This window comes from Zea mays, chromosome 4, assembly GCF_902167145.1.
Source record: "Zea mays cultivar B73 chromosome 4, Zm-B73-REFERENCE-NAM-5.0, whole genome shotgun sequence".
Classification (NCBI taxonomy): Eukaryota; Viridiplantae; Streptophyta; class Magnoliopsida; order Poales; family Poaceae; genus Zea; species Zea mays.
Genome location: NC_050099.1, coordinates 248,382,066 through 248,408,742, shown reverse-complemented (window position 1 = coordinate 248,408,742; position 26,677 = coordinate 248,382,066). Strand labels below are relative to the sequence as shown.

General features: G+C 50.9%; 3 protein-coding genes and 1 long non-coding RNA gene across 6 annotated transcripts; 3 read left to right on the top strand and 1 right to left on the bottom strand.

The window, feature by feature from the left end:
* Positions 1 to 2,464: 2,464 nt before the first annotated feature.
* LOC103654972 (receptor kinase-like protein Xa21) lies at positions 2,465 to 6,948 on the top strand. Its single transcript, XM_008681789.4, has 2 exons — positions 2,465 to 6,185; positions 6,302 to 6,948. The coding sequence occupies exons 1-2, from the start codon at positions 3,398 to 3,400 to the stop codon at positions 6,694 to 6,696; spliced, it is 3,183 nt and encodes a 1,060-aa protein (XP_008680011.1). The 5' UTR covers positions 2,465 to 3,397; the 3' UTR covers positions 6,697 to 6,948.
* On the bottom strand, positions 5,526 to 14,479 carry LOC109946119 (uncharacterized). Of its 2 annotated transcripts, none has more exons than XR_002269376.3 (2): positions 14,066 to 14,479; positions 5,526 to 6,028 (listed from the first exon to the last, which is right to left on the bottom strand). It is a non-coding gene; the product is annotated as an uncharacterized lncRNA (long non-coding RNA). The 2 variants fall into 2 exon arrangements; XR_004857997.1 differs by lacking the exon at positions 5,526 to 6,028 and adding an exon at positions 13,516 to 13,976 and having other exon boundaries at positions 14,066 to 14,477.
* Positions 14,480 to 16,869: 2,390 nt separating this feature from the next.
* On the top strand, positions 16,870 to 22,488 carry LOC100383816 (Zn-dependent exopeptidase superfamily protein). Its single transcript, NM_001176448.1, has 11 exons — positions 16,870 to 17,121; positions 18,244 to 18,301; positions 18,394 to 18,504; positions 18,791 to 18,928; positions 19,477 to 19,546; positions 19,632 to 19,687; positions 20,390 to 20,515; positions 21,146 to 21,285; positions 21,441 to 21,513; positions 21,583 to 21,657; positions 21,754 to 22,488. The coding sequence occupies exons 1-11, from the start codon at positions 16,997 to 16,999 to the stop codon at positions 22,069 to 22,071; spliced, it is 1,290 nt and encodes a 429-aa protein (NP_001169919.1). The 5' UTR covers positions 16,870 to 16,996; the 3' UTR covers positions 22,072 to 22,488.
* Positions 22,489 to 23,773: 1,285 nt separating this feature from the next.
* On the top strand, positions 23,774 to 26,534 carry LOC103654971 (uncharacterized). 2 transcript variants are annotated; one of them, XM_035967582.1, is made up of 2 exons: positions 23,774 to 24,874; positions 25,441 to 26,534. In XM_035967582.1, the coding sequence occupies exons 1-2, from the start codon at positions 24,278 to 24,280 to the stop codon at positions 26,314 to 26,316; spliced, it is 1,473 nt and encodes a 490-aa protein (XP_035823475.1). In that variant the 5' UTR covers positions 23,774 to 24,277; the 3' UTR covers positions 26,317 to 26,534. The 2 variants fall into 2 exon arrangements, with proteins under 2 accessions (XP_035823475.1, XP_035823474.1); XM_035967581.1 differs by having other exon boundaries at positions 25,438 to 26,534.
* The last annotated feature ends 143 nt before the right edge of the window (positions 26,535 to 26,677 follow it).

Genomic DNA, 26,677 nt, shown 5'->3' with positions numbered 1-26,677 from the left:
CTACTATGGATGGCCATTATGAACCGACCAACATGTTAGAAAGTAAAAAAAAAAACATTGCTAAAGTTGACCATAGTTTGGAATTATTATTTTAGAAAATATCTTTCATGGTCAAATGTCATTCGGGGTATATTAGATTGTCGGACGATCGGACTATCCCTGCATCGTTTGCGTTTAAGATAAGTCTTGCCAGGGGTGAATCTAGCATATACTACTAGGGTCATATGATCCTAATGAACTTCAATACCTAAATAGAGAAGTATTTATTCAGCATTGTGTTAACTTTGTTAGATTAATGTAATGACCCCGATGAGCTTCATGGTTGGATTCACCACTACATCTTGCACTTTAATATTCGTTTTATTATATTTAGAGATTTTTTGCCGTTCTTTGAACACATTTATTATTTTAGCTTTTTAGTCAGGTAGTGTCTTTGACGTTATGATTTTGTTTAATTCGTTAACCTTATGTTCATTGCTTGTAGGTCCCATAGTTAAGGGGTCGCATCAATTAAAGGTTAACAAAGGTGACCAACGTAAGGCTGTCTCCAGCAACGTCCTCTATATTTATCTTCTATATCCGTCCTTTACAGTCTCCTATAAAAGATTTCATCATCTATATCTCCTTTCTCTCCAACAATGTCCTCTATATTCAAATATCTATATTAGAGACATTTTTTATTTTTATTTTTTGTACATATGTATTTGTCATACTCTCAAACGTATTGTACATATTTTAGTTTTACTAAACCGGTTATTTAAAGTATTCAAATAGATAGACCGTTTAGAGAAACTCTATATATAGAGAGAATCCAGCAGCGTCCTCTAACTTTAGAGGACCGTTTAGAAGACGCTGCTGGAAAGCATAGAGGACCATTTGATTCTCTATATTTAGGGTACAGAACCCTTTAGAGTCCCTTGCTGGAGCTAGCCTAAGTCAACTGCCTCCAGAGGTGGCCACTGAATGATGTTGTATTTTTTATCTTGAGATGTTGATGTTGAAAGCTCATTTCTGGATGATCCAACACAAGCTTTAACAAACTATTATATATCCTTGGTCTTATGCTTCCAAAAGATAACAAAGTACACACTAGTATCTGTCAGGAGAAGCTAGTCTGACATGTTATGTTGGGTCTTCAAAGATATATGCTAGCCCGAACCATTATACCTTGTACCAGATCACCTAATATGTGAGCTTAGAGAGTTGCCCAATATGCAACATGAGTCGAGAAAGAAGGAATGTTGGGTGACGCGTTGGATGCAAATGATGGGGGATCGAGCCTCGAATAGACCAAAGAAGAAGGCATGCAAGAAGAATAGTGCAAACTAGACATTGTCTCGTGAGTAGGACGAAGAAAGTTACATACATAGAAGAAACCATGACATATCGATGTGGTATATATATGTCCATGGTTGATCAGTTGCATTGTGTATTCGATATCCCTCGAGGATGTCTAGCTAGTTGTCTTGGCATGCATCTTGTGATCACACGAAGGACACTAACAAACTACGACAGCGTGTCGATTAGGCCTGGGCGTTCGGTTCTTCGGTTCGGTTCGGTTCGGTTCCTCGGTTCTTGTATGAATTCGGTTCTTCAAAAACTAGAACTGAAATAGCAGTGCAAAGGAACCAGAACCGACTAGTTCGGTTCTCGGTTCTTCGGTTCGGTTCCTCGGTTCTAACCGAATTGTAACTGTTAGAGACTAGACAGAGTAGCCGGAGGCAGTGGGTGCCTGGGCGGCTGGGCGCGGGTGGTGTCACGGTGGCCGGCGGTGTCGCGGTTGCGGTGGCCGGCTGGGCGTGGGCGGCTGTCGCGGTGGCCGGCTGGGCGTGAGCGGCTGTCGCGGTCGCGGTCGCCGTGGCCGTCTGCGGCAGTGCGGCTGGTGCTTGGGGGCTGGGGGCCTCGCCTGTGGATGGCGGCTGCCGGAGTACGGAGAGTCGGGCGCCGGCTGGCTGGCTGGGTGTCTGGGTGGGGGCGGACGGGCGGTGCCGCGGTGGGCGTCTGGGACTGCGAGCGAGTCTGCGACCTGGGAGGAGCTGCCGAGCTGGGAGGCGATGACGCCGATGGGAGTGGGCGAGTGGCTGCTGACCTGCTGACTGTTGTGTGCGTAGGGTTCATTTGGTTTGGGCCGCCTTTTGCTTGTTGGGCTTTCGGTTTTTTCGGGTTTTTCGGTTCTTTAGGGTGGAGAACCGAAAATAACTCATTTATTTCGGTTCTCAAAAAACCAGAACCGAATTTTATATCGGTTCTTTCGGTTCGGTTAGTTCGGTTTCGGTTCTCGGTTATTTCGGTTCGGTTCCTCGGTTCCGGTTCTTTTTGCCCAGGCCTAGTGTCGATGCCCGACAGTGGAAGCATTTCGATGCTACATTCTCAAAGTTTCATTATGAGGCAAGGAACACCAGGTCCATGCTAAGTACCTATGGGATGAATCCATTAGGTGACCTCAGCAGCAGCTCGTATAACACTTGGCCGATCATCCTTACCATCTACAACCTACTTCCCTAGTTGTGTTAGAAGCTCACATACATTTTGTTGCCCATCCTTATTTTTGGACTACAACCAAACTTTGACATAGACGTGTTCATGGGACCACGCATGGAGAACATGAACAAAGTATGGGAGAAAAGAATATAGATAATAGGTGTGCCGGGAAAGAAGAAGTTCAGTCTAAAAGACATTTGTCACCGTCACACCGATTATCCTAGACTATTTTCACTCTTGGGGAAGACCAAAAGGAAGACTTGCTATGTAGTTTGCCTTAATGGTACCCGATATGATCACCTTAAGGTGGATCTAGTAAGATGTTGTATATGAGGCACAAATGATTCTTTACCAATCCAATATGACGAACAAGTACTTTCGCAATGAGGACGTGTCGCAACCAACCCAAGTAGTGCAAGAGAGGGGTGTTTGGTGTGGGGTCATTTGCTATTTTGTCATTCTCAGTTGTGGACTTCTCTATTTTACCACCACGCACACAAATCATAGACATAAATGATCCCGCAAGTCAGCGTGGACGTCAGGCAGGGGCGGACCTATGTGTAGCCCAGTGAGGGCACAGGCCCCTGCTCATTTCTCGGTTATAAGTAATAGTCTAGATTTTCACTATTAGGTCCTCTGCTCGGTCTAATTTAAATGTCCTCGCTCTGACATTTTAGTGTTGGTTGTTGTAAATGTGCTCATGGCTCAGAATCTGCTCGGTTTTGTTTGGTTCCCGTTTCCGATTGCCACCCCCCTCGGAGGCTCGGACAAGCTACCTCTCCACACGATCTGCTAATTGCGCTATGCACGCGTAGTGTTTTGAAGGCACGTAAGTACGCGTTAGCCGTTAGGTACCAGCCAGCCCAGCCAGCCCACCAGTCAACCCGACTGAAGATTGACGGAAAGCACTCGAGTCATGGTCATGGTGGCGACAGGCTGCATCAGCATGATCCTTGCATGGTCCGTCCTCATCTCCATCCTGGCTGTCGGCGGCGCGGCAACGGCAAGCGACGAGGCGGCGCTGCTAGCCTTCAGGGCGGGGCTGAGCCCAGGCGCCCTCGCCTCGTGGAACAGCAGCGGCGGCTTCTGTAGGTGGTACGGCGTGGTGTGTAGCCGCCGACGCAGGCCGGGCCGCGTCCGCGTGGTGGCGCTGAGCCTGGCGTCCAGCAACCTGTCCGGCACGCTCTCGCCGGCCATCGGAAACCTCACCTTCCTGCGGGTGCTCAACCTGTCCTCCAACGCGCTCCACGGGGGCATCCCCGAAACCGTCGGCCGTCTCCGGCGCCTGACGGCCCTCGACGTGGGCCACAACTCCATCTCCGGCGCGCTCCCCGCCAACCTCTCCTCCTGCGTCAGCCTGGAGTACCTGCGCCTCGAGTACAACCAGCTCGGCGGGCGCGTGCCGCCGGACATAGGCAACACGCTGGCCCGGCTCCGGACCCTCGTGCTGCGGAACAACAGCTTCACGGGACCCGTCCCGGCGTCGCTGGCCAACCTGTCCTCGCTTCGGTACCTCGCCGTGGACGGCAACCACCTGGGCGGCCCGATCCCGCCGGGCCTCGGCGGCATCGCCGGCCTGCAGCACCTGCATCTGGACCAGAACAGGCTCGACGGCGAGCTCCCGCGCTCCCTGTGGAACCTGTCGTCGCTGGTGGCGTTCCAGGTGAACTACAACATGCTGCACGGCAGCATCCCTCCCGACATTGGCGACAAGCTCCCGGCCATACAGTACCTCTGGCTGGACGGCAACAGGTTCAGCGGGGCGATCCCTCCTTCCCTCTTCAACCTCTCAGGTCTCGTGAGCCTCGGCCTCTCGCTGAACGGCTTCACTGGCCTCGTGCCCCCCACCATCGGGAGCCTGCGCTCCGTCACGAGTCTGTACCTGGGGGAGAACCAGCTCGAGGCAGACGACGGCGGGGGCTGGGAGTTCGTCGCGTCGCTGGCGAACTGCAGCAGCCTCCAAGTGCTCACCCTCAGCGACAACTACTTCAGCGGGCAGCTGCCGCGGGCAGTAGCCAACCTGTCGACGACGCTTCAGCAGCTCTACCTCCACAACAACAGCATCTCCGGGAGCATCCCGGAGGGCATCGGCAACCTGGTCGGCTTGGACCTGCTCTCTCTGGGGATAAACCCCATATCTGGCGTGATACCGGAAAGCTTGGGCAGGCTGACGAACCTGGTCACGCTTGGCCTGTACAGCACTAGCTTGGCAGGCCACATCCCGGCTTCTCTTGGGAACCTTACCAATCTGGTTTACCTAGATGCACACAACTCAGATCTGGGAGGCCTCATCCCAGCCAGCCTTGGGAAGCTGCACAAACTAGTCCTGCTGGATCTGTCACACAGCCGTCTCAACGGCTCGGTCCCCAGGGAAATCCTCGAGTTGTCCTCGCTTTCTTTGTCACTGGACCTGTCCAACAATTTCCTCTCCGGACCCATTCCATCAGAGGTCGGCGCCCTGGCCAACCTCAACACCTTGAGCCTGTCAGGGAACCAGTTCACCGGCAACATACCTGACAGCATAGGAGGCTGCGAGGTGCTGGAGTTCCTCTCGCTTGACAGGAACACGTTAGACGGAGGCCTGCCTCAATCCTTGGGCAAGCTGAAAGGGCTCAACGTACTCAACCTAACCATGAACAGCCTATCCGGTAGGATCCCTGACGCCCTGGGCAGCATCGGCAATCTGCAGCAGCTGGGTCTAGCGCACAACCGCTTCTCCGGACCGGTCCCGGAGACCCTGCAGAGTCTGAAGCTGCTGTGGAGCTTAGACGTGTCGTTCAATGATCTGCGAGGCAGGTTACCTGACGAAGGCGTCTTCAGAAACCTCACCTACACCACGGTCGAGGGGAACGGCGGCTTGTGTGGTGGGATACCAAGCCTTCTGCTGCCTCCATGCCCCGCTCTTGCCGCAAGCATGGGCAGAAAACGGTGGCCCAGGATTCTTAACACAGCTCTGCCGGTCATCGGAGCAGTAGTCGTGGTGTTTGTTTCGGCTGCTGTTCTTGTTCTTGTACGCCAGACCAAGCTGAAACAAAGGCGAAAGAGAGAAGCCGTATCTGAAGTTAATGACAAACAGTTTCAGAGAGTTTCGTATCACACATTGTCAAGAGGAACTGACGGGTTTTCAGAGGCTAACTTGCTCGGCAGAGGAAGATACGGTTCTGTTTACAGATGTACTCTAGAAGAGGAAGAGGAAGGTGCAGGTGCAGCTGCAACCGTAGCCGTAAAAGTGTTCAACCTTCAGCAATCAGGATCCTCAAAGAGTTTCGAGGCCGAGTGTGAGACTCTGAGAAGGGTACGCCATCGCTGTCTCCTGAAGATCGTCACCTGCTGCTCGAGTGCTGGTCCGCAAGGCGAAGAGTTCAAGGCGTTGGTTTTTGAGTTCATGGCCAATGGCAGCTTAGACGACTGGATCCATCCCCGGTCGAGCAACCCCACTGCAGAAAACACCCTCAGCCTTTCGCAAAGACTTGGCATAGCTGCTGACATCTTCGATGCGCTCGACTATCTTCACAACCACAGCCATCCATCGATCGTCCACTGCGACCTGAAACCAAGCAACGTTCTTCTTGCAGATGACATGAGCGCCAGGATTGGCGATTTTGGAATATCAAGAATCCTACCTTTAGGTACAGTAGCAAAAGCTATGCAAAATTCAGAAAGCTCAATTGGAATAAGAGGTTCCATAGGTTATATCGCGCCAGGTAACTGAAAAGATCGCGCCGTTGCTGTCTTTGTCCCCGCCTTCCTCTCACCCTCTGCCATGATTTTGGCAATGGCGACGCTGTAATAACTATGTATATGTTTGCAAATACTGCAGAGTACGCTGAAGGCTGCGCGGTTTCTGGACTAGGTGATGTTTACAGCCTAGGAATACTGTTGCTTGAGATGTTCACGGGGAGGAGCCCTACTGATGACATGTTCAAGGACTCCCTGGACCTGCACAGGTTTGCTGCAGCCGCTCTTCCTGACAGAGCCATAGAGGTAGCTGATCAGACGATCTGGCTGCATGAAGAAGCAGATGGTAATGGAGACGTGGTACATGGAAGGGTAACAACAAGTGTCATTCGGCAGTGTTTGGTGTCTGTGCTTAGGCTTGGCATATCCTGTTCAAAGCAACAGCCCAGAGAGCGCGTGTTGTTAGCAGATGCTGTGACAGAGATGCATTCGATCAGGGATGGGTATCTCAGATCTTGCTCGATGGTTGAGCAGTGAGCAGTGAAGCACTCAAATGGAAGGTTCAGCAAACAGCATGCATTATTTGTAGTAAAGTAACTATTGCATTGGAGATGTTCATAAAAAAATGCAATCGGAGGTGTATACCCGACAGGTGTTGTTGTTATTAGTTACTAGTAATATTCATCAGCTAAAGCATCGATAACTGCCTTTGTCAAAGATTTATGTACACGGAATGTTCAACAATTATGTCCATCAAAGATTAGTAAACTAAGGGCATGTTTGGATCCATTATGATTATAACAATCAGCTAAACTAATCTAATTGTGATCCAAACATATTAGTACAGTAATCCTATAATCCAACTGAGACCTATTTTTTGGAGACTATGGGTATTTGTCACTTGAACCAACGACAATCCAATACAATAATCCTGGAATCCAAATTATAGTCCATAATTCAGATTTTTTCGAACACGCAGGAGAGCTGTGTATCATTGAATTAAGAAGAAGGGTCTAAAATTAGACCAAATACAAACACAACAGAAAAAAAATAAAGAAGAAAAAGAAGAAAGAAAATAAACAAGGCATACTGGACTCTCTACTAGAGCCCTACATGACACGTGGAATGGGAGCTGTAATAAGGGCAAGATGCTTGGCCCCCGCAAAATTCCAAATAATAATTTCTTCTTCAGCTCTTCTAATAGCACCTTACAGGCTAGGTGTAACTCTATCAAAAACACATTTATTTCTATGGTTCCAGAGAGTCTAAAGCCCAAGGGTAATCAAGGAATTGAGCCCTTTTTTAGCAATTCCCTGCAGCTGCTCACTGCTTCTGCTCCACCATTCCATTGCTTTAGTTTCTCCCACCACAGGAGCAAAGGCAGATAAGTTGACCTGTCCCAACAGCTGAAACCAAAAACTCCTAGCAAAAACACACCCCACCAAAATGTGATCTATGGTTTCTTGTTCTTGGTCACACAGGACACATTTATCAGGATGGCTAAGTCCTCTCTTCTGCAGACGATCTGCTGTCCAGCATCTTCCAAGATCAGCAAGCCATAAAAAGAATTTACATTTGGGAGAGGACCATATTTTCCAAATTAGATCTCAATACTTAGCCATGGTCGACCCGATGAAGAGGCCATTATACGATGCTTTCGCTGAATAAATTCCATCATTATCGAACCTGAAAATATGCTTATCCTCCCTGTCTGGATGAAGCTGGACATTTTGAAGTTCATCCCAGAGATCAAGTAGGTCGGCAAAGAAGTCCATAATTCAGATTATAATAATCCTATAGGTAATTGAGATTATAATAATCTAGCTGTGATTCTTTAGAAACCTAATAGATGTGATGTGCGGGCGCACATACGCCAGACGCGCGCGTGATGTGCGCAGGGGAACAGAGCGCGCAGCCAGGACACAGGAAGGGAAGGCAAGTGGCTAGAAGGAAAGTTAGCCACCTAATTAGTGTTTCCTGTGTTAGTTATTTTCTTATTAGTTGTTTCCTTGTTAGTTATTTCCTTATAGCTGCCCCCTCTGTGGCTATATAAGCATGTACGAGATATCATTTGGAATAAGCAATAAGTCAGTCCTAATCTCCCTCTCTTCTCTACAAACCGACGGCTGAGGGGTATAACCTCGCCGGCGTGACGGACAGCGGCTACGAGTTACGTAGCCAGGGTCCGGCCAGTCGGGGATTTGGTGTCCTTGACAACCTGGTATCACGGTCTCGTCGATCCTCACCCACCCGCTCCAACCACACCCAGCAGCCGCCAACGCCACCACCTTCCCCAGCCTCCACTACAGCCATGGCCGAGCCCACCATTGTCGACGTCCTCGCTGAGTTGCGGGCACTCCGCACGGACGTCAACACGCTGCAGTTCGACATGGCGGCCATGAAGGACAAGTCCGCGTCGGCCTCGGACAACGGGGGCCACGGTCGGCGACCCGAGGGGCAGCGCGACCACGATCCGTACATCCAGCACCGCAAGTGGGACTTCCCCCGCTTCGACGGCTCCGTCGATCCGATGTTGTTCATCAACAAATGTGAGTCATACTTCCGGCATCACCGCACCTTGGGGGAGGAACGCGTTCGGATGGCATCATACCATCTGGACGACGTCGCGCAGCTGTGGTACAACCAGCTTGAAGAAGATGATGGTGCCCCGTCATGGGGTCGATTCAAAGACTTCCTGAATGAGAGGTTCGGACCTCCACTCCGTTCTGCGCCGTTGTTCGAACTTTCGGAGTGTCGGCGCACCGGATCTGTGGAGGAGTACTCTAATCGTTTCCAGACGCTCATGCCCCGTGCCGGTCGGCTGGACGAAGCTCAACGAGTGCAACTCTTCACCGGAGGCCTCCTCCCGCCTCTCAGTCATGCGGTGTGCATCCATAATCCGACCACGCTCGCCGCTGCGATGAGCCTGGCGCGGCAAGTGGAGCTCATGGAGCTCGAGCGACCGCCGGTACGATAGGGAGCGCGCGGTCTACTTCCGCCACCGCCGCCTCGAACCGCTCCGGCCGCGCCACCCCAGCAGCTGGCTCTTCCAAACCTGCCGGCGGGTAACGACCAGGGACGACGCGAGGGAAACCAGCGGCGCCTCTCTACGGCGGAGCAGGCGGAACGACGTCGCCTTGGCCTTTGTTTTAACTGTGACGAAAAGTATTCTCGTGGCCATAACAGGTTTTGCAAGCGGATTTTCTTCGTGGACGGGGTTGAGATTGATAACACCGAACCCGTCACCGACGACGGGGACAGGGACGCCCCCTGCTTCTCGCTGCAGGCGGTGGCTGGGGTGTCCATGACGGACACCACGCAGCTCGCGGTCACACTAGGGGCCGCCCAGCTCGTAGCCCTCCTCGACTCCGGCAGCACCCACAATTTCATCTCCGAAGAAGCCGCTCGGCGAACGGGTCTTCCGCTCCAACAACGTCCCCGCCTAACGTCCATTGTGCCCAATGGTGAGAAGATCACCTGCGCCGGCGTCATCCGCAAAGCCCCACTAATCATCGCTGGTGCTGCGTTCCCGGCGGAGCTGTTCGTCATGCCCTTGGCCGGGTACGACATCGTCCTCGGCACCAAATGTCTCGGCGCGTTGGGACCCATTGTCTGGGACCTGGCCAACAGGCGCATGTCCTTCCAGCGAGGGGGCCGCACCATCTCATGGGCGGGCCTATCCACGACGTCGGGCCCGACGGTGTGCGCCTTGTCCGCTGAAGAATCGCTCTTGGATGCTCTCCTCGGAGCGTTTGCAAGGGTCTTCGCCACTCCAACGGGACTGCCCCCCAAGCGCGCACATGATCACCGCATCCTGCTGAAGCCCGATGCACAACCGGTCGTCGTGCGCCCCTATCGGTACCCAGCTGCCCACAAAGATGAGTTGGAGCGGCAGTGTGCAGCCATGATGGAACAAGGGATCGTCCGACGCAGCGACTCCCCGTTTTCATCGCCAGTCCTCCTTGTCAAGAAGGCCGATGGATCCTGGCGCTTCTGCGTCGACTACCGGGCCCTGAACGCCATGACGGTCAAGGACGCCTTCCCGATCCCGGTGGTGGATGAGCTATTGGATGAGCTCAACGGCGCCAAATTTTTCTCCAAGCTCGACCTACGGTCGGGATACCACCAGGTCCGCATGCGACCCGAGGACATCCACAAGACGGCGTTCCGCACGCATGACGGCCTATATGAGTTCCTGGTCATGGCGTTCGGACTCTGCAACGCGCCGACCACATTCCAAGCCCTCATGAACGACGTCCTGAGGCCGTTCCTCCGTTGCTTCGTCCTCGTATTTTTTGACGATATTTTGATCTACAGCAGGACTTGGGCAGATCACCTCCGGCACCTGCGTGCTGTCCTGGAAGAACTGCGCCGTCACCAGCTCTTCGTCAAGCGCACCAAATGTTCCTTCGGGGTCTCCGCCGTCGCCTACCTCGGCCACGTTATCTCTGCGGCGGGCGTCGCCATGGATCCCGTCAAGGTGCAAGCCATCCATGATTAGCCGACGCCACGATCCGCCCGTGCCATCCGTGGCTTCCTCGGTCTCGCGGGGTACTACCGCAAGTTCGTACATAACTATGGCACGGTGGCCGCGCCCCTGACGGCGTTGCTCAAGAAGGACGGTTTCACTTGGGATGATGCAGCGGCCACGGCGTTCTCCGCGCTCAAAGCGGCGGTCACTTCGACACCAGTCCTCGCCATGCCCGACTTCGCCAAGCTGTTCGTCGTCGAATGCGACGCGTCAACCATCGGCTTTGGGGCGGTCCTAGTCCAGGAGGGACACCCGGTGGCATACTTCAGCCGGCTAGTAGCGCCGCGCCACCGCGCGCTGGCCGCCTACGAGCGAGAGCTCATTGGCATGGTCCAGGCGGTTCGGCATTGGAGGCCATACCTATGGGGCGCCGCTTCCTCGTCAAGACGGACCACTACAGCTTGAAATACCTCCTCGACCAGCGCCTCGCCACGATTCCGCAGCACCACTGGGTCGGCAAGCTCTTGGGCTTCGATTTCACAGTGGAGTACCGCTCCGGGGCCACGAATACTGTCGCCGACGCCCTATCCCGCCGCGACAACGAGGAAGGAGAGCTGCTGGCCATCTCAGCGCCCCGGTTCGACTTCATCGAGCGCCTCCGCCATGCCTAGGCTACCGACCCGGCGCTGGTAGCCGTCCACGATGAGCTCCGGGCGGGGACCCGCACGGCGCCGTGGACCATCACCGACGGCATGGTCGCCCTGGAGGGGCGCCTCTACATCCCGCCAGCATCGCCACTACTTCAGGAAATCCTGGCCGCGGTCCACGACGACGGCCATGAAGGCGTTCATCGCACGCTGCACCGCATGCGGCGTGATTTTCATTTCCCCAACATGCGTCGTGTGGTGCAGGACTTTGTGAAGGCGTGCGCCACATGTCAGAGGTACAAGACTGACCACCTGAGGCCGGCCGGGCTGCTCCAGCCACTGCCCATTCCGTCCAGCGTGTGGGCCGACATCGGCATCGATTTCATTGAAGCACTGCCCCGGGTGCAGGGCAAGACAGTAATCCTCTCCGTCGTCGACCGCTTCAGCAAGTACTGCCACTTCATCCCGTTGGCACACCCCTACACCGCCGAGTCCGTCGCCCAAGCGTTCTTCAGCGACATCGTCCGCCTTCATGGTGTGCCGCAATCCATCGTCTCGGACCGCGACCCGGTGTTCACGTCGACATTCTGGACCGAGCTTATGCGGCTCACTGGCACCAAGCTCTTCATGTCGTCGGCTTTTCACCCGCAAACGGATGGACAGACGGAGGCCGCCAACAGGGTAATCGTCATGTACCTCCGTTGTTTCACAGGCGATCGTCCTCGGCAGTGGCTACGCTGGCTTCCGTGGGCCGAATACACCTACAACACGGCTTTCCAATCGTCGCTCCGGGAGACGCCGTTCCGCGTGGTCTATGGCTGCGACCCGCCCTCCATCCGCTCTTATGAGCCTGGTGAGACGCGTGTGGCAGCTGTTGCACAGGAGATGGAGGACCCCACGGCTTTTCTCGCCGACGTCCGCTACCGCCTCGAACAGGCCCAGGCGGTCCAAAAGCGTGTCTATGATCAGCACCATCGTCCGGTGGAGTACCAAGTTGGGGACTGGGCACTACTACGACTCCGGCAACGCCCGGCAGCATCACTACCACGGACCTCCACCGGCAAGCTCAAGCCACGGTTCGTGGGACCGTATCGCGTCCTGGAGATCATCAACGTCGTGGCTGTCCGGCTCGAGCTTCCGCCAGGGGCCCGCCTCCATGATGTGTTCCATGTTGGAGTGCTCAAGAAGTTCGTCGGCACACCACCGGCATCACCCCCGGCATTACCCCCCACGCACAACGGCGCTGTGGTGCCCGTGCCAGCAGTGGTCACAGTCGGGCGCCTGGCTCGTGGGATTCGCCAGCTATTGGTCCAGTGGCAAGGTGAGCCAGCTGCGTCAGCAAGCTGGGAGGACTACGACGACTTTCGCGCTCGCTTCCCTGATTTCCAGCTCGAGGACGAGCTGGTCTTCGACGGCGGGAGAGATGTGATGTGCGGGCGCACATACGCCAGGCACGCGCGTGATGTGCGCAGGGGAACAGAGCGCGCAGCCAGGACACAGGAAGGGAAGGCAAGTGGCTAGAAGGAAAGTTAGCCACCTAATTAGTGTTTCTTGTGTTAGTTATTTCCTTATTAGTTGTTTCCTTGTTAGTTATTTCCTTATAGCTGCCCCCTCTGTGGCTATATAAGCATGTACGAGATATCATTTGGAATAAGCAATAAGTCAGTCCTAATCTCCCTCTCTTCTCTACAAACCGACGGCTGAGGGGTATAACCTCGCCGGCGTGACGGACAGCGGCTACGAGTTACGTAGCCGGGGTCCGGCCAGTCGGGGATTTGGTGTCCTTGACATAGCATTGCCCATGCTGATTGAAAGAGGCGTGCACTCAATAACAAATGATAATAGCTGTTGATTTTTAAAATATGATATATGTAGAGTTTTATTTGGAGGTAGGCTTTAGTTTTCACAAGTGCTATTCACAGATCTGACGCAGTACAACTATCTCTACTTTTCAGTTTTTTTTCTTATCGATATATAGTGCTAATGGAATATGAAACATTGACAGCTGCTATTCAAACATATGGTTTTTACAAATCAGTGTATTTTTTGTATCAACGGCATAGCTAGAGGTAGCTGAGATTTAAGACGGCGGCGGAAAATATATAGATATGAGACCATGCTTGAAGATATACATATTTCAGCATGCAAGTATTTGAACCTAACCTATAGTAAAGCCCATGTGGCTGGACAAGTCATTCATACTTCACCAAATAGTTAAAATCCTCAGAACAACCGAAATTCTAAAATATAAATAACTTAAAAAATGAATCCAGCTTGTAAGGATACATATTAGTTTTTCCTTGCCTAAACGGAAACTTATGAGCAGCATAAAACTTAATAAACAGGTTTCACCCATGCTCCAATAAGCAATGTACTCTGCTGTAATTTATTTATGTTGTGAGCTTATTGATTACTCTTAAATGGGAACTATTGGTGACGTCATTAGAACACTAAAATGGATATGTAATCGGGCTTATCTTTCTCTCCCCAGCTAAACAAAGTTGGAACATAGCCGAGGAGAGGTGCATTTGCGCCTGAGAAAATAGAGGCCACGGACAACATGATGAGCACACCATTTCTGGATCGAGGAACTGAGACGCTATGAGAAGCGATGCGTGAAGAGACGGTCTGTGTATCAGCCTCGATATAACCTCGATGTCCAGCCCCCGTGGATGATAGTCACCATCCCAACACTTGCACTGAGCTCATGTCAATCTTTGTACAACGGATAAAGACAGGGGGCTATACAGAATCAGCAACCAAATACTTAAAGGGGAAAAATGCATACCGTGTGCCCATTTCACCGAACACATTGAGGGCATCGTCCATGCAAGCGTCGACACCGCCGCTAAGATCGATGGCGGCCGGCAACGAGGAGCGACAGCGGGCACGGAGGGTGGAAAGGTCGTGGTCCGAGCTCGGGGGCGACGCCCACAGTGGTGCGGTTGGAGTGGGACTGGGGGAGAGGGGGCGGTCCTCGAGGTGTCTGTAGGCGGGCACGGAGGCTATTTGGATGTAGATATTGAGCATAGGAGAATTAAATTGAACATGAGTAGTACCAATTTAGCCTGAAATAGAAATGGAACCAATACAACATTTATTGTTTGGTTGCATATAGAAGGATTTTTGTTCGGATGTTCAAGCGTTGAATTGCACTCCGTCATCACTCTCATCCTGCGAGTATCTTCTTTTTTTCTCTCATCAATTTAGACATTGTTTAGGTATTTTAATATTATTTTTAATTCATATATGTTGATATGGATTGAGGTGCATATATTGTTTAGGTATCTACCTAAATTGGGCATATCTCCTAGATGTGTTAAGAGCCTGTGGGTTCTCCCTGAAATGGCGCAATTGGGTAGCGGATATTCTGAGATCTTCATCCTCAAGAATAATTATCAACGGACAGCGGTCAAACGCGATCAAACACAGGCGTGGGGTGCGACAGGGAGACCCGCTATCCCCCTTTCTTTTCATTTTAGCAATGGACCCGCTACATCGGATGATTGAGAAAGCTGCTGATGTGGGACTGCTGGGACAGGTACTGCCTAGAGGGGCTAAGCTTCGCTGCTCCCTCTACGCGGATGATGCGGGAGTTTTCATTAAAGCTGACAAATCAGACTTGGAGGTGCTGAAAGAGATTCTCAATGCGTTCGAGGGATGTTCAGGACTAAAGATCAACTATGACAAAACAGAAATTTTCCCAATTCGGCACCCGGAATCATCATGGCCGGTACTTAAGGAGGTGTTTCCGGGCAAATACTCTAGTCTTTCCGGGAAGTACCTTGGGCTACCCCTTCATTACAAGAATGTGAAGAGGATCGATCTACAACCCCTTATTGAAAAAATTAACAACAGGTTGGCTGGCTGGAAAGGAAAGCTGCTGTCCAAAGCTGAAAGAGAAACACTTGTAAAAGCGGTGCTATCCGCACAACCAATCTACCATCTAACGGTTTTTCGACCCAGAAAATGGCTGTTGCAAGCAATTGACAAAATAAGAAGAAACTTCCTTTGGAGAGGTAGCAATCCACTAGCTTGCAGCGGGGGTCACTGCCTCATCAATTGGTCCATTACATGCCTTCCAAAGAACAAGGGGGGTCTTGGAATTCTTGATCTTGATCGTTTTGCGAGGGGGCTAAGACTAAGATGGCTGTGGCTACGATGGAAGAGCAAAGACAGGCCGTGGACCGCCATGAGACTCCCGTGTGACAAAATTGATGAAGACCTCTTCAATGCCTCCACAACTGTTACGGTAGGCAATGGAAAGATAGCGGAATTCTGGAATTCTAGTTGGATCCAAGGCCAAGCCCCTAGAAATATTGCGCCCTCACTGTTCAAGAAGGCAAAGAGGAAGAACATCACGGTCGCCAAAGCGCTCACTAACAACACTTGGATTCGATTATGCTCCCCATTCTCGGGTGAGGGGGAGTTTAGTGAGTTCGTCTCCCTTTGGCAGGCCATTGGTAGCATGCAATAGCTCAACGGGACAGAGGACAACATTTCTTGGAGATGGACGGCAGATGGGCAATACAGTGCTAGCAGTGCATACAAAATACAATTCGCTTCCAATTTCAGCAGGATGAATCTCTGCCCCATTTGGAAGGCTAAAGTGGAACTGAAGTGCCGTTTTTTTGCTTGGACGTTACTGCATAAGAGAATACTGACTGCTGATAACCTTCAAAAAAGAGGCTGGCCTTGTAACCCAATCTGCTGTCTCTGCAACTCAGCCCAGGAAACAATTCTGCACTTATGCAAGGATTGCCCCTTTAGTAGAGAGGTTTGGAACAAAGTTTTGTCTCGGGCCAACCTTTCTTTCCTGACTGGGCTCCCTAGTGACACTTCCTTGTACGATTGGTGGACAGATCTGCGTAGTCTTTGCAGCAGACAGATAAGAAGGGACTTCGACGATCTGCTAATTCAATTCTGGTGGAATCTATGGGTAGAAAGAAATTTCAGAATCTTTCAAGGTCAGCATAGGGGTGTAGACCAAGTTACTATGGCTATCATGGGCAATGCTAGTAGCTGAGGTCTTGTTAGGAGTTTTCCTAGTGGCTGTTTTTTGTTTTTATCCTGTTTTTCCCCTTTTTTCTCTCTTGATGTTCCTTTTTTTCTTCTTCGCTTCAGTTACTTCGAGTCTGTTGTTCCCCTTTGTTTTCTTCCTCATCTAATATAGAACGGAGCGGCAAGCCTTTTTGCCCCTTCCTTTAAAAAAAAAGTGTAAATTAGTTTATGTTATATCTCAATCCATATTAAAATATCCAATCTAGACGTTAGAGGGTGGAAGGGCGGTATTAATGACAAGGGTCCGCATGGGTAATGAATACCGCTGGTTAATGAGATGAAATCCAACTTCGAATTCTTTTTGCAACCAAACAACTATATTCTTGGTCAGCCAAATACCAGTTCTCAATTCTCTGGGTGAATCTAGTCCTAAATATAAAATATAGGGTACCGGCGTACGGCGTACCGCCACCGGAGTGTCTGGTTGGAGACAAGCCCGAACCACTCGGGCGGCCAGTTCCCACTATCCGGTCGACATTTGAGTATTTGACGCGTTTTGTTTGCTGTTTAGAATTTGACAAAATCCATCCACTCTTGCCTCTGTCTTCTCAACGTAAAGACAGGCAGGGCGGGCACGAAGCGAAGGGACCAGCCAGCGAGCGGCTCGCCGGCGACGACCCTCTCCCCGCCCCACCCCGCCCACGGAAGCACGGAGAAGATGTCCGCCGCATACCCTCGTCTCCTCCTCTGTCTCCTGACCCTAGCCCTGGCTCTCGCAGGGGTCGCCGCGGGCAAGATCTCGGCCCCCCGCACCCCGATCTCGCGCGACATCTACCACTCCAGGTGAGCCGAGCACCGCCACCCCCCCTCCCCGCCTCCCGCGGCTCGTGATCCTGCTAGACTCGCCGACGGATTCCCGCCCCGGTCCCGACGGCGGTGCGGCCTGCGCCTGCCCTGGCCACATGCCTCCCCCTCTACCAGGCACGCCAGCCACTGCCCCTGCCCGCGTCAGGTCGAGTCGTGGATTGCTCTCGGATCATGCGTGCTTCGGTTTCACTCGGATTTACTGTCGCCCTGTGCGTAGTTGATACATTGGCAGGCTGTGCCTGTGTAGAAACGGCGTGATTCGACCTCAGCTGACACATTGCAGGCTGTGCTTTTAGAAATGGCATGGTTCGGCCTCTTCTATAATGGGGTTCGACATTACCGAAGGACGGGCTTGGCTGGACGCGGTGGCAGAGTCTACCCACTCGTGGCCTGGGTGTTGCAAATGCAACCAGTCTCTTGTTGTTGTTGGCAGAATTTAAGCAAAACTAAGGCTGTTCAGAAATTCACTTCCCTAGACCCGCCGCTCTGCATGCGAGATTTTTAAGCCTATGACAGCATATTGTGTATATGGCCATACAAAACACTGTTTTGCACTATACGGAGTGGAGTTTGAAATGAGAGATATGAATGAGTAAGCCGGATATAGCCTAAGGAAGGGCACACCCTTTTTTCCTTTGTGGGAATTATTGGGATTCGACCTTACTGCTGCTACGAGCTATGTATTTATTAGCTTGACAGTCACTGGCGATTTCGCTTTTTCGGATATTAGGGATAGGGTGCATACTTTGGTGATTGAGACTTGGGAAGCCTCCACCCTTCACTCTTGTTTGATAACTCTAGATGAGATCCAAACCTGAGTGTGATCTGCTTGCTCTGCAGTGGCCTGTACAACTCCTTTAATGAAAACCATTGCCTCTAACTTGTCTGTGCTTAGTTCATGGAGCATGCACCCCTTTCCTTCTTCCTCCTATCCTATTTCCATATGCTGACTTAGACCGTATCCAACAGTTTAACCATGTGGTTATCCAAAGCACTGTTTTGTACTGTAGACTGCACTGTTTGCAGAGTGGAGTTTGAATATGGGGATGAGTAAGCTGCTGGATATAGTCTTAGTAACCCCTTTTTGTTTCTTGTTAGTGACTCTCTTCTGCGTGAAATCAAGGCTTTGGTTGCTCGGCATTCCAGCAAATTGAGTGTGAGTGGTTCCCCTGTTCTTGGCCAATTCTCTTTGGCCGGCTTGATTTGTTTCCAGCAGCCCTTTATCTGATTCTGAATAATGTGTTGCAGATGGACACTATCAAAACAAGCAACAAAGGCTATTCTGCAGAGCTGTTTGTAGTTACATTTAATCATGTGAAGGAGCGCATGGATAATGGCTCAAAAGTTCATATCCTTCTGGTCAGTTTCCAACTAAGATTTCTTCACTCCCTTCCCCAACACACAATCTATGCTTCACTCGAACAGTTGCTCAGCATATTGATCCAATATCTCAGGGTCAAATATGAGTGTTCCGTTGCAAATTGCAATATTCTCCACCGTTTCAGTTCGCCTCTGCTGATAGGGTGCACAGTTTAAAAGGAAAAAAAGATAATAAACATGTATTTTCATTAGTATTTGTGTGTTGATTAGTAAATTAAATTATTGATACCTTGTGGTTTTGACAGAAAGGTTCATTGTCTTCCAGAGCTTTGGGCAGCATGGCAGAGAACTTATCACCTCCGAAGTTGCATTACGTCTTCTCTATGTTTTAACGGAGAAGCCCAAGATCGCTGGTGTGGATATTTCATCCTTTGAGAAACTGCTGGAGAACCTTGTGATCAAAGTAAGTCCTTATTTGCATTCAGATATTAATAATTGTTAGTAAATTGTCATGAAACACATTTTATAAATGCGCTCTTTGTTCTGTTCTGTTCCGCACCAGACTAGCATAGCATTGGGCATGATCTTCTTTTTCGAAAGGATCCTAGGTGCATATGTGTCAGGTATTTAAATTCAGGGTGCTGCCCTTGTGCCAGTACTCTGATCATGAGCTTCATGTTGGCATGCTCGCGTTGTTAAAATTGGACTGCACCACGATTAATTGCTATTACTCAATCCAAGTTTTAGTGAGAACAGAAGGCCTGATAATCAGTATGGTGGCTGTGTTGGATTGAGTATTAGGATGACAATTATGTTGTTTTTAAACAGTATGGATTTGGCCTTGAAAGTAGAAACATTACCATTACATGTCAATGACATGCTTATTATTGTCACCTTTGCTCGTGTCCTGTTTGTTTCTCCTCCCACTATTTTTTTTATTGTTCTGAATCAGTACATAATTGCATCTTGGTGTCAGTTGTAATATGTTTCACATGTGGCTTTCTATTTTAGGTTGTGCCGATGGAAAATATGAATGGTCGCAAACGTGTCGAAGAAGGGGAGCTTTGTGATAGGAGAAATGGTGATTGGTCCATTTCTTACAAATTAATCACTACAGGCAGTTGTTATGCCAACATGTTTTTTATATATATATTTCCCTTCGGCAGGAAGAGGAGTTGATCTCAACAGAAATTGGAGTGTTGACTGGGGAAAGAAAGAAAAAGTGAGTATCTCAGTTTTCACAGGAAAAATCAAATATGCCTCATCACTTGCATGCTGATTGCCTGATTGTTTAAAATTAAAGCTTGAACTGAACCTTGGCTAGCAGTAGCTCGTTGTGTGTGTGTGAATTTCCATGTTTGACAGTTCTGTGTGATTATTTGACAAGCTTGTGTACTTCTACTTCGCATCAAGCACATAAGTGCATTGACATTGAAATATGATCCAGCAATGCTCCTTTTGGGTATAGAGTTATATCTATGGAGAGTTGGGTAATTATGGGGTTTTTTTCCATGCACTACCATGTATATTCCATGGCTGTTTTGGGTTGGGTGTTCTGCAGATCTTTACAAATGTCTGTTTTCTGGATTTATGGAATCACTGGATGAACTCTTGTAGTTCAAATCAAACGTGCTATAACAAGAAGTAGGCTTATTGTCATCTGCAATCACTGTTTTTTAGTAAAAAAATAGATTTTGCCCATGCATTATTGTCTATATTCCTTGGTCATTGTTGTGTACTTGGGTTTTATCCTGCCAGCGTTTTGTCATTTGCAGATTTTACGCAAGTTTACTTTTTATATGTGATAGGTTCATTATTTTTTATTTTGACTTTACATGTTTCTTGTTGGGTCCAATCGAAGCCACTCAAATATGCATGTTATTAGCCTATTGATTTTATGTGTGTGGATTTTCATGTATTGTAGGACTACGACCCATACGAGGAGAATCCTGGTATTGCTCCTTTTAGCGAACCTGAGGCCCAGATCATGAGGGAATTATCAAGGTCGTTTAAACCTCATATTTGGGTGAACGTGCATTCTGGAATGGAGGTAATACAGCCCTCTTATATTCTGTTATCATCCTGTACGTGATGCATAATAACAAGCCTGGTCATTGTTATGATGCAACTAAGCCGCAAAAGGATGATAAATTTGACCCTTCAGGAAAGAAGCTACTTTTGAGCATGTTTTCTGTCTTGGCACTTGTTATTCTTGATTACCATTTTTTTTCTATTCCCTGATTTTCTCAGACTACATACAAAACATTATTTATCATCATTAGGCCACCTGCTAGTGTGTCATGAACAATGCCCAAGCTATAACCAGAAGAATACGATATGTATTAGTATTATAGATACCCTTTTCCCATTTATAAATGTAGCAAACAAGGTGCATATGATTTTCTTTTGGGTTGTGATTCGTGATATATTCACCTAGCGAATACTAAGATGCCTCGTCTGCTCACATTATTTATGCAATACAGCTACTACCACAATTTTTTTGGAGTTCGGGGAGATGGGCACAAAACTCATTTCATTAACTATCATACATTTAAAATAATAATAACAAAGAAAAACCAACATAGCAACAGTGACCTAATCTTCCTTCCAGTTGCACAAAACCCTTCTGATGTACTACCAATGCTGCTAATTCTTTTTTTTTTCTGTTCTTTAACCTTAGGCCTTATTTATGCCATATGATCACAAGAATACCACACCAAATGGAGCATCTGCACATTCGATGCGGTCAGTCTTAGAGAATTTGAACCGTCGCCATTTCCAAGATAGCTGCCTAGTTGGGTCAGGTGGTGGATCTGTTGGGTAAGTCCATCTAGCACGTTCTCGTCTTCTCATACTATTACTTTTATTCCTGTGTTGTTTGTCTCCCCCTGAAGTTCTGTGATTTTGACAGTAGAATTAATGATAACTGTCCAGCAAAGCAAGTGTGTTCATATTTTTTACCCTTCCTTTATCAGATATCTTGCACATGGTACAACAACTGATTACATGTATGACATTGCAAAGGTGCCAATGCCGTTCACCTTTGAGGTCAGTTAATCTATTGTCGATAACTCCCTGTCTGGACAACAGCACAGAGCTGACGTTGCTGTTATTCAGATATATGGAGATGAGAAAGCATCTTCCGATGACTGCTTCAAAATGTTCAATCCTGTTGACAAGAAAACATTCGACGTACGTAAACCTTGCACTGCTGTACCTCAGGATTTTCCCTTTTGGTGGCGTTCTTTCTGCCTGACCTCTAGTGTGTGTGTTTTTCCCCCTCACCAGAGAGTTGTTAACAAGTGGTGCATGGCATTTCTCATTCTCTTCGAGGAAGGCCTGCGAAACCTGCGAGACGCGCAGATAGTGTCGCAAGGCACGCTGGAAAACTGGGTCCCAATTGGAGGAGACATCGTCGAGATAAATGTGGAGCGGAAGAGCAGCATCCGTGAGAGGAGGAAGCTGGAAGGCCTCGACCTTGGAATGCAGGAGCTAAGGACATATTTCCGGCTATTCTTGCTGTCAACATTCCTGTTGATGTTCATGTTCTGCGCGCGGATATCAAAGAACAGAAACCGAGACTCAGGTAACTTGTTTGACCCTTGAATGAAGTACCAAAGAGAGCATCGGTGGGGGGGGGCCTCCTCCGAGCTGAACTTCGGGTGCAAAGAGCGATCCCCTCAGATCAGACGAACAAAGCGATCTGAAACATTCAGAGCTGGAATACAGCTCTGCCTTCGCACCCTGGTATTCGGAGCTGGACGTCCCGTATACTTTGGACACGAAGGATGGTGGCAGGCAGTGTCTGTTTAGGTTACAGCAGAGACGCCAGACGATGTGGCTAACTGTTTAACAAAATTGTAGCTGTAAAAATCGCCCATGTCAGTTTTTTTTTGGTGATGCATAGGTTTTACTACTACATTTTGATGGAAGGTTGTTAGTGCACCCAACACTTGGTACGGTGCCATCAGTTGATGTAACATCTCACTGATCGAGCGGTTTATGTGGAATTGTGTTGGCTCGAATTTCTTCTGGGTTCTCAAATTCATTTCGTAACTTTCAAAGTTTAAATATTTATATGTATACATATATTTAAGGTCGTGTATGTATATAGGACCTTGTATGAGTGTGGAGGGATGGACCGTCCGCTCCGCTAGAACACAAAAAAATAGTGTGCTTCTATGTGTTTTGCCAGACCGTACGGTAGGATGGGATTCGTCTAGAACCCAGAAATCACTCTGGAAATTTACTATTTCGAATCGTTCAGACACCGTTTTGAGCGATGTTTGTTTCTATAGCTCTCTAGGGACGTGGAAAACTTCAATCAAGGCGTCGGATTCATGTGGGGATCTCGAGCTCATACATGTTGATGATGGCCATGGACTGACAATAGTTTATAGTTCTAAGAGATGGGTGAAAATTTGGGACTTGCTGGCGGTGTTTCACATCTAGATGTAGCTCGACCAAACCCGCTCCAGAAAAAAATCTAGCTCGACCCGACTATCGCAACACGTGGGTAGGGACCATAATTTTTTACTCCGCAATAAATCGCAGGCTAGGTACATGCCATGATTTTTGCCTAAACTCCGACCTACCCCGAAAAACCTTGATCCAAAGTAAAAAAAACCTAACACATCAAATAGGAGGTATGGGTTAACCCAACACTAGACACAAGTCACACAAGTCATGTACGAGCCGTACTAAATGGACTCACGCTCGATCCGCCTTGACGTTTAAACAGGTCTATCCACAGCCCAGCCGTGACGCTCTATGGAAGGAGATGGATCTGAGGTTTCTCCAAAAGTACATCTTTTAGAGTAAATCCGAAATGATGTTAAAAAGTTTGTCCAAAAAATTATTATTGGGGACAGATTGAAAGAATTAGAGATAAAATATGGTGTTTACTCCAACAGTTTTTTTTTCAAACAAAAGCTAAAAAACTACAAACTGGATCGAATTGAAAAAAACAGGCCCATCTACGAATTCGGTACCACGTTACTGCAGGCTGCCCTTCGGGTGCGTATGCGAAAGATGAATTTGGATAATGATGATTTAATATATGTATTATGTGCACTAAGCTTCAATGTACATTAGATATGTCCTTCATTCGATAAGATTAAAAGACGTTCGCAAACAACATATTGTAAATATCTTGGTTGCAGGAGCCTGCTATGTCTTTGCGCCATCTGAACCAAGGTGTCATGCATATCACTGTTCAAATGCTTACCTACTTAGATTAGATTAGATCAAAGCCGTCGTCAATTCTTCTTCGGTGGAGTTTGGAGAAGGAAAGAGACGGTAGTTGCACACCAAACTGGGGTCCATGGGCTGGCTGGGCCGGGGCCCTACACGTTGGTAACTTGGTACACCGTACACTGATATTGAAGAGGTGGCCCGTCCCATTTCATCCGCGAAAAAAAAGGGGTTCAGGGAAGCTCACGCCAAGTCGTCCCTTCACCAACGCAACGCAAGGCATCGCATCGCATGTCCAAGGCAAGGCATCGCATTGGTAGCAAAGGCAGCAACCAACCAAGCGGGAGCGGCCCCTTGCTTGGCAACCGCCCGCGTGCCTGCGTGCGGGGCCGCGGGATCGCAGCGCAACGCGGGCGGCACCACCTGCCCACCACACCACCATCCCTCCGGACTCCCGTCGCCGCGCCGTACGTACGTGCTGGGTGGCGGCGGCTGTTGGCTGTTGCCGCCGCTGCCACCACCGCCGCCGCGGCGCCGTGCTGTAGCTAGCGATCGAGCGAGCAACGTAGTAGGCAGGCCGGGCGCGGCTGTGGCCGTGCGTGACGACGAAGGAAGCAAGATGAAGCCCGGCGGCGGCGGCGGCGGCGGCAACGGCGTGACCGCGACGACGACGGCGATCCCGCCGGACGACCTCCGCTCGCGGCGCCGCCTGGCCGCGCTGCTGGCGCCACTCCTGCTCTTCCTGGCGGCCGCGCTCTCCTTCCCCTCCACGCTCCACCTGGCCGCCGTCCCGCTCCCAACGCCGCCGATGACGACGGTGCCGCGCCGGACCACGCCCCCGCGGGTCGCCGTCTGCCTCGTGGGCGGCGCGCGGCGGTTCGAGCTCACGGGGCCCTCCATCGCGCGCCACGTCCTGCGCGGCGGCGCGTTCGCGGTCCCCGCGGACCGCCGCGACGCCGGCCAGGCGGCCGCCACCACCTCGGTGGACGTGGACGTGTTCCTGCACGCTCCGCTGGACGCCGACGCGTACAAGCTGCCCCTCCTCCTGGCGCCTGCAGCGGGGGCGGGCGGCGGCAGCGGCACCACCAGCAGGAATAGCAACAACGTCGTCAGCCTCGCCGCCGTGCGCGTGTTCCGGCCGGTGTACCTCGATGAGACGACGCCGGCGGCGCGCGCGCAGGTGCTCACCGCCGACAACTCGCCCAACGGCATCCAGGTTTGCCTCTTCCCTCGTCGGCGGCTTGGGTTTCATTGTTCCTTGCGTCGCTTGCATGCCATGCCATGCCATGCCATTCGATCATACCGCCCGCCTTGGCTATTTTCCGAGTAGATTAGATCAGTTTGGTTTTGCTGTTGCTAATACTTTTAGCTTAGGTTCCCCGTTCGACTACCGTATCATCTTTCTCGTTGGTGATTTCCTTTTGTTGGTCGATCGTTTGATTTCGGAAAAGCTTGCGACTTTTGGTGTCGTTCCCACAACCACAAGCAAGCAAAGGCCAACCCCGCATTGCCTTCATTTTGGTCAATCTTCAAATCTGCCCCTAGCTAGCTAGCCAAACCAATTGAAGAAGCCACCGTATATATATGTACTAGCACGCAAGCAATTAGCTGCGTAGCTGCTTTCTGCAAAGTCCATCGTCTCGTCACCACCACCACCTTTGTGTTTGTTGAAGAAAAAGACATGGAAAAGCACGTGGCTACCGAATTCCTCTTTCCATGCATGTCCTGTTGAGTTGAAGGTTGAAGCCAACACCACCTCTCCATGACTCCATGCCATAGCAGGGCCTGCTGCAGTACTTCCGTCTGGTGGAAGGGTGCCTGGACATGATCCGCGACCGCGAGTCGCGAGGCAACTTCACCTACGCCGCCGTGCTGCGCACCCGCCTGGACGGCTTCTGGACGGCGCCGTTCCGCCTCGACGACGACGACCAACTCCTGTCCGGGTCCGCCTACGTCGTCCCGGAGGGCTCGCGCTTCGGCGGGCTCAACGACCGGCTGGGCTACGGCGGGCGGCGCGCCACGGAGGCGGCGCTGGCCCGGCTGTCGGCGCTCCCGCGGCTGGCCGCCGCCGGCCACGCGGGGCTGAACTCGGAGGCGGCGTTCGCGGCGCAGCTGGAGCTGTCGGGCGTGGCGGCCCGCGAGCGGCGCCTCCCGTTCTGCGTCCTCAGCGACCGCGCCTACGCGTTCCCGCCGGCGCCCGGGTACGGCGTGCCCGTGGCGGCGCTGGGCAGCGCCGGCCCGCTCAGCGGCGCCAAGTGCCGGCCGTGCCGCCCCGCCTGCGCCGGCGCGTGCGCCCAGCGCAGCGTCGCGCGGCTCGAGCCCGCGTGGAGCTGGACCGGCGGCGCCCTGGAGCTGTGCGACGCGTCGGGCCCCTGGGAGCCGGGGTGGGAGGCGCTGTTCGACGCCGCCGCCGGCCGCGACGCCGCCAGGGCCAGGCGGGCCGTGGCGCGGATGGGCGCCGGAGAGTGCGTCGCCCGGATGGAGGCGTTCAGGGCCCTCGCGGACCGGTGGGACGCGCCCAGCCCCGCCGAGATGTGCCGGATCGGGCTCCGATCCCGGTCGTCGGCGTCGTCGGCGCCGCCTGCGACGGTCAGTAGTAGTGACAGCAGTGCCCACTGGCACGTACCGTCGTTGCCGAGGCAGAGCAGGCAACCATGAGTCCATATATTGCACGCAGACGCAGCTTCGCGATGCAAAGATTGTTTTACTGTTAGTTAATTAGCTAGCTAGGAACACGAATTGAAGGAAGGGGCAATACATAGGAACACTCCGCTAGGCGCTAGCAATCGTATTAGTTCAATGTATACTTTATATAAGTCGTGTTGGCAGACTAGATAGATACACAGTGAATAAATAATACATGCAGTTGAAATACACTGGAATGGATGGTTCTTGGATCCATGGGCCAGGGCGGCCGGACAGTGACAATGGCAACAAACAAGGTTGGTCTGGTCATGGCAACACCCAACAGAAACGACCGCTAGTAGGTCACAGCAGCAGAAAAGGCATCTGCTTTCTC

Bases quoted from the DNA above. Each gene is read 5' to 3' on its own strand.
- LOC100383816 (NM_001176448.1), top strand. From the start codon at position 16,997: ATGTCCGCCGCATACCCTCGTCTCCTCCTCTGTCTCCTGACCCTAGCC. The intron at 19,547-19,631 runs GTGATTGGTCCA...TCCCTTCGGCAG, and splicing joins GCTTTGTGATAGGAGAAATG to GAAGAGGAGTTGATCTCAAC. The intron at 19,688-20,389 runs GTGAGTATCTCA...CATGTATTGTAG, and splicing joins ACTGGGGAAAGAAAGAAAAA to GACTACGACCCATACGAGGA.
- LOC103654971 (XM_035967581.1), top strand. From the start codon at position 24,278: ATGAAGCCCGGCGGCGGCGGCGGCGGCGGCAACGGCGTGACCGCGACG. The intron at 24,875-25,437 runs GTTTGCCTCTTC...TCCATGCCATAG, and splicing joins ACTCGCCCAACGGCATCCAG to CAGGGCCTGCTGCAGTACTT.
- LOC103654972 (XM_008681789.4), top strand. From the start codon at position 3,398: ATGGTCATGGTGGCGACAGGCTGCATCAGCATGATCCTTGCATGGTCC. The intron at 6,186-6,301 runs GTAACTGAAAAG...CAAATACTGCAG, and splicing joins CATAGGTTATATCGCGCCAG to AGTACGCTGAAGGCTGCGCG.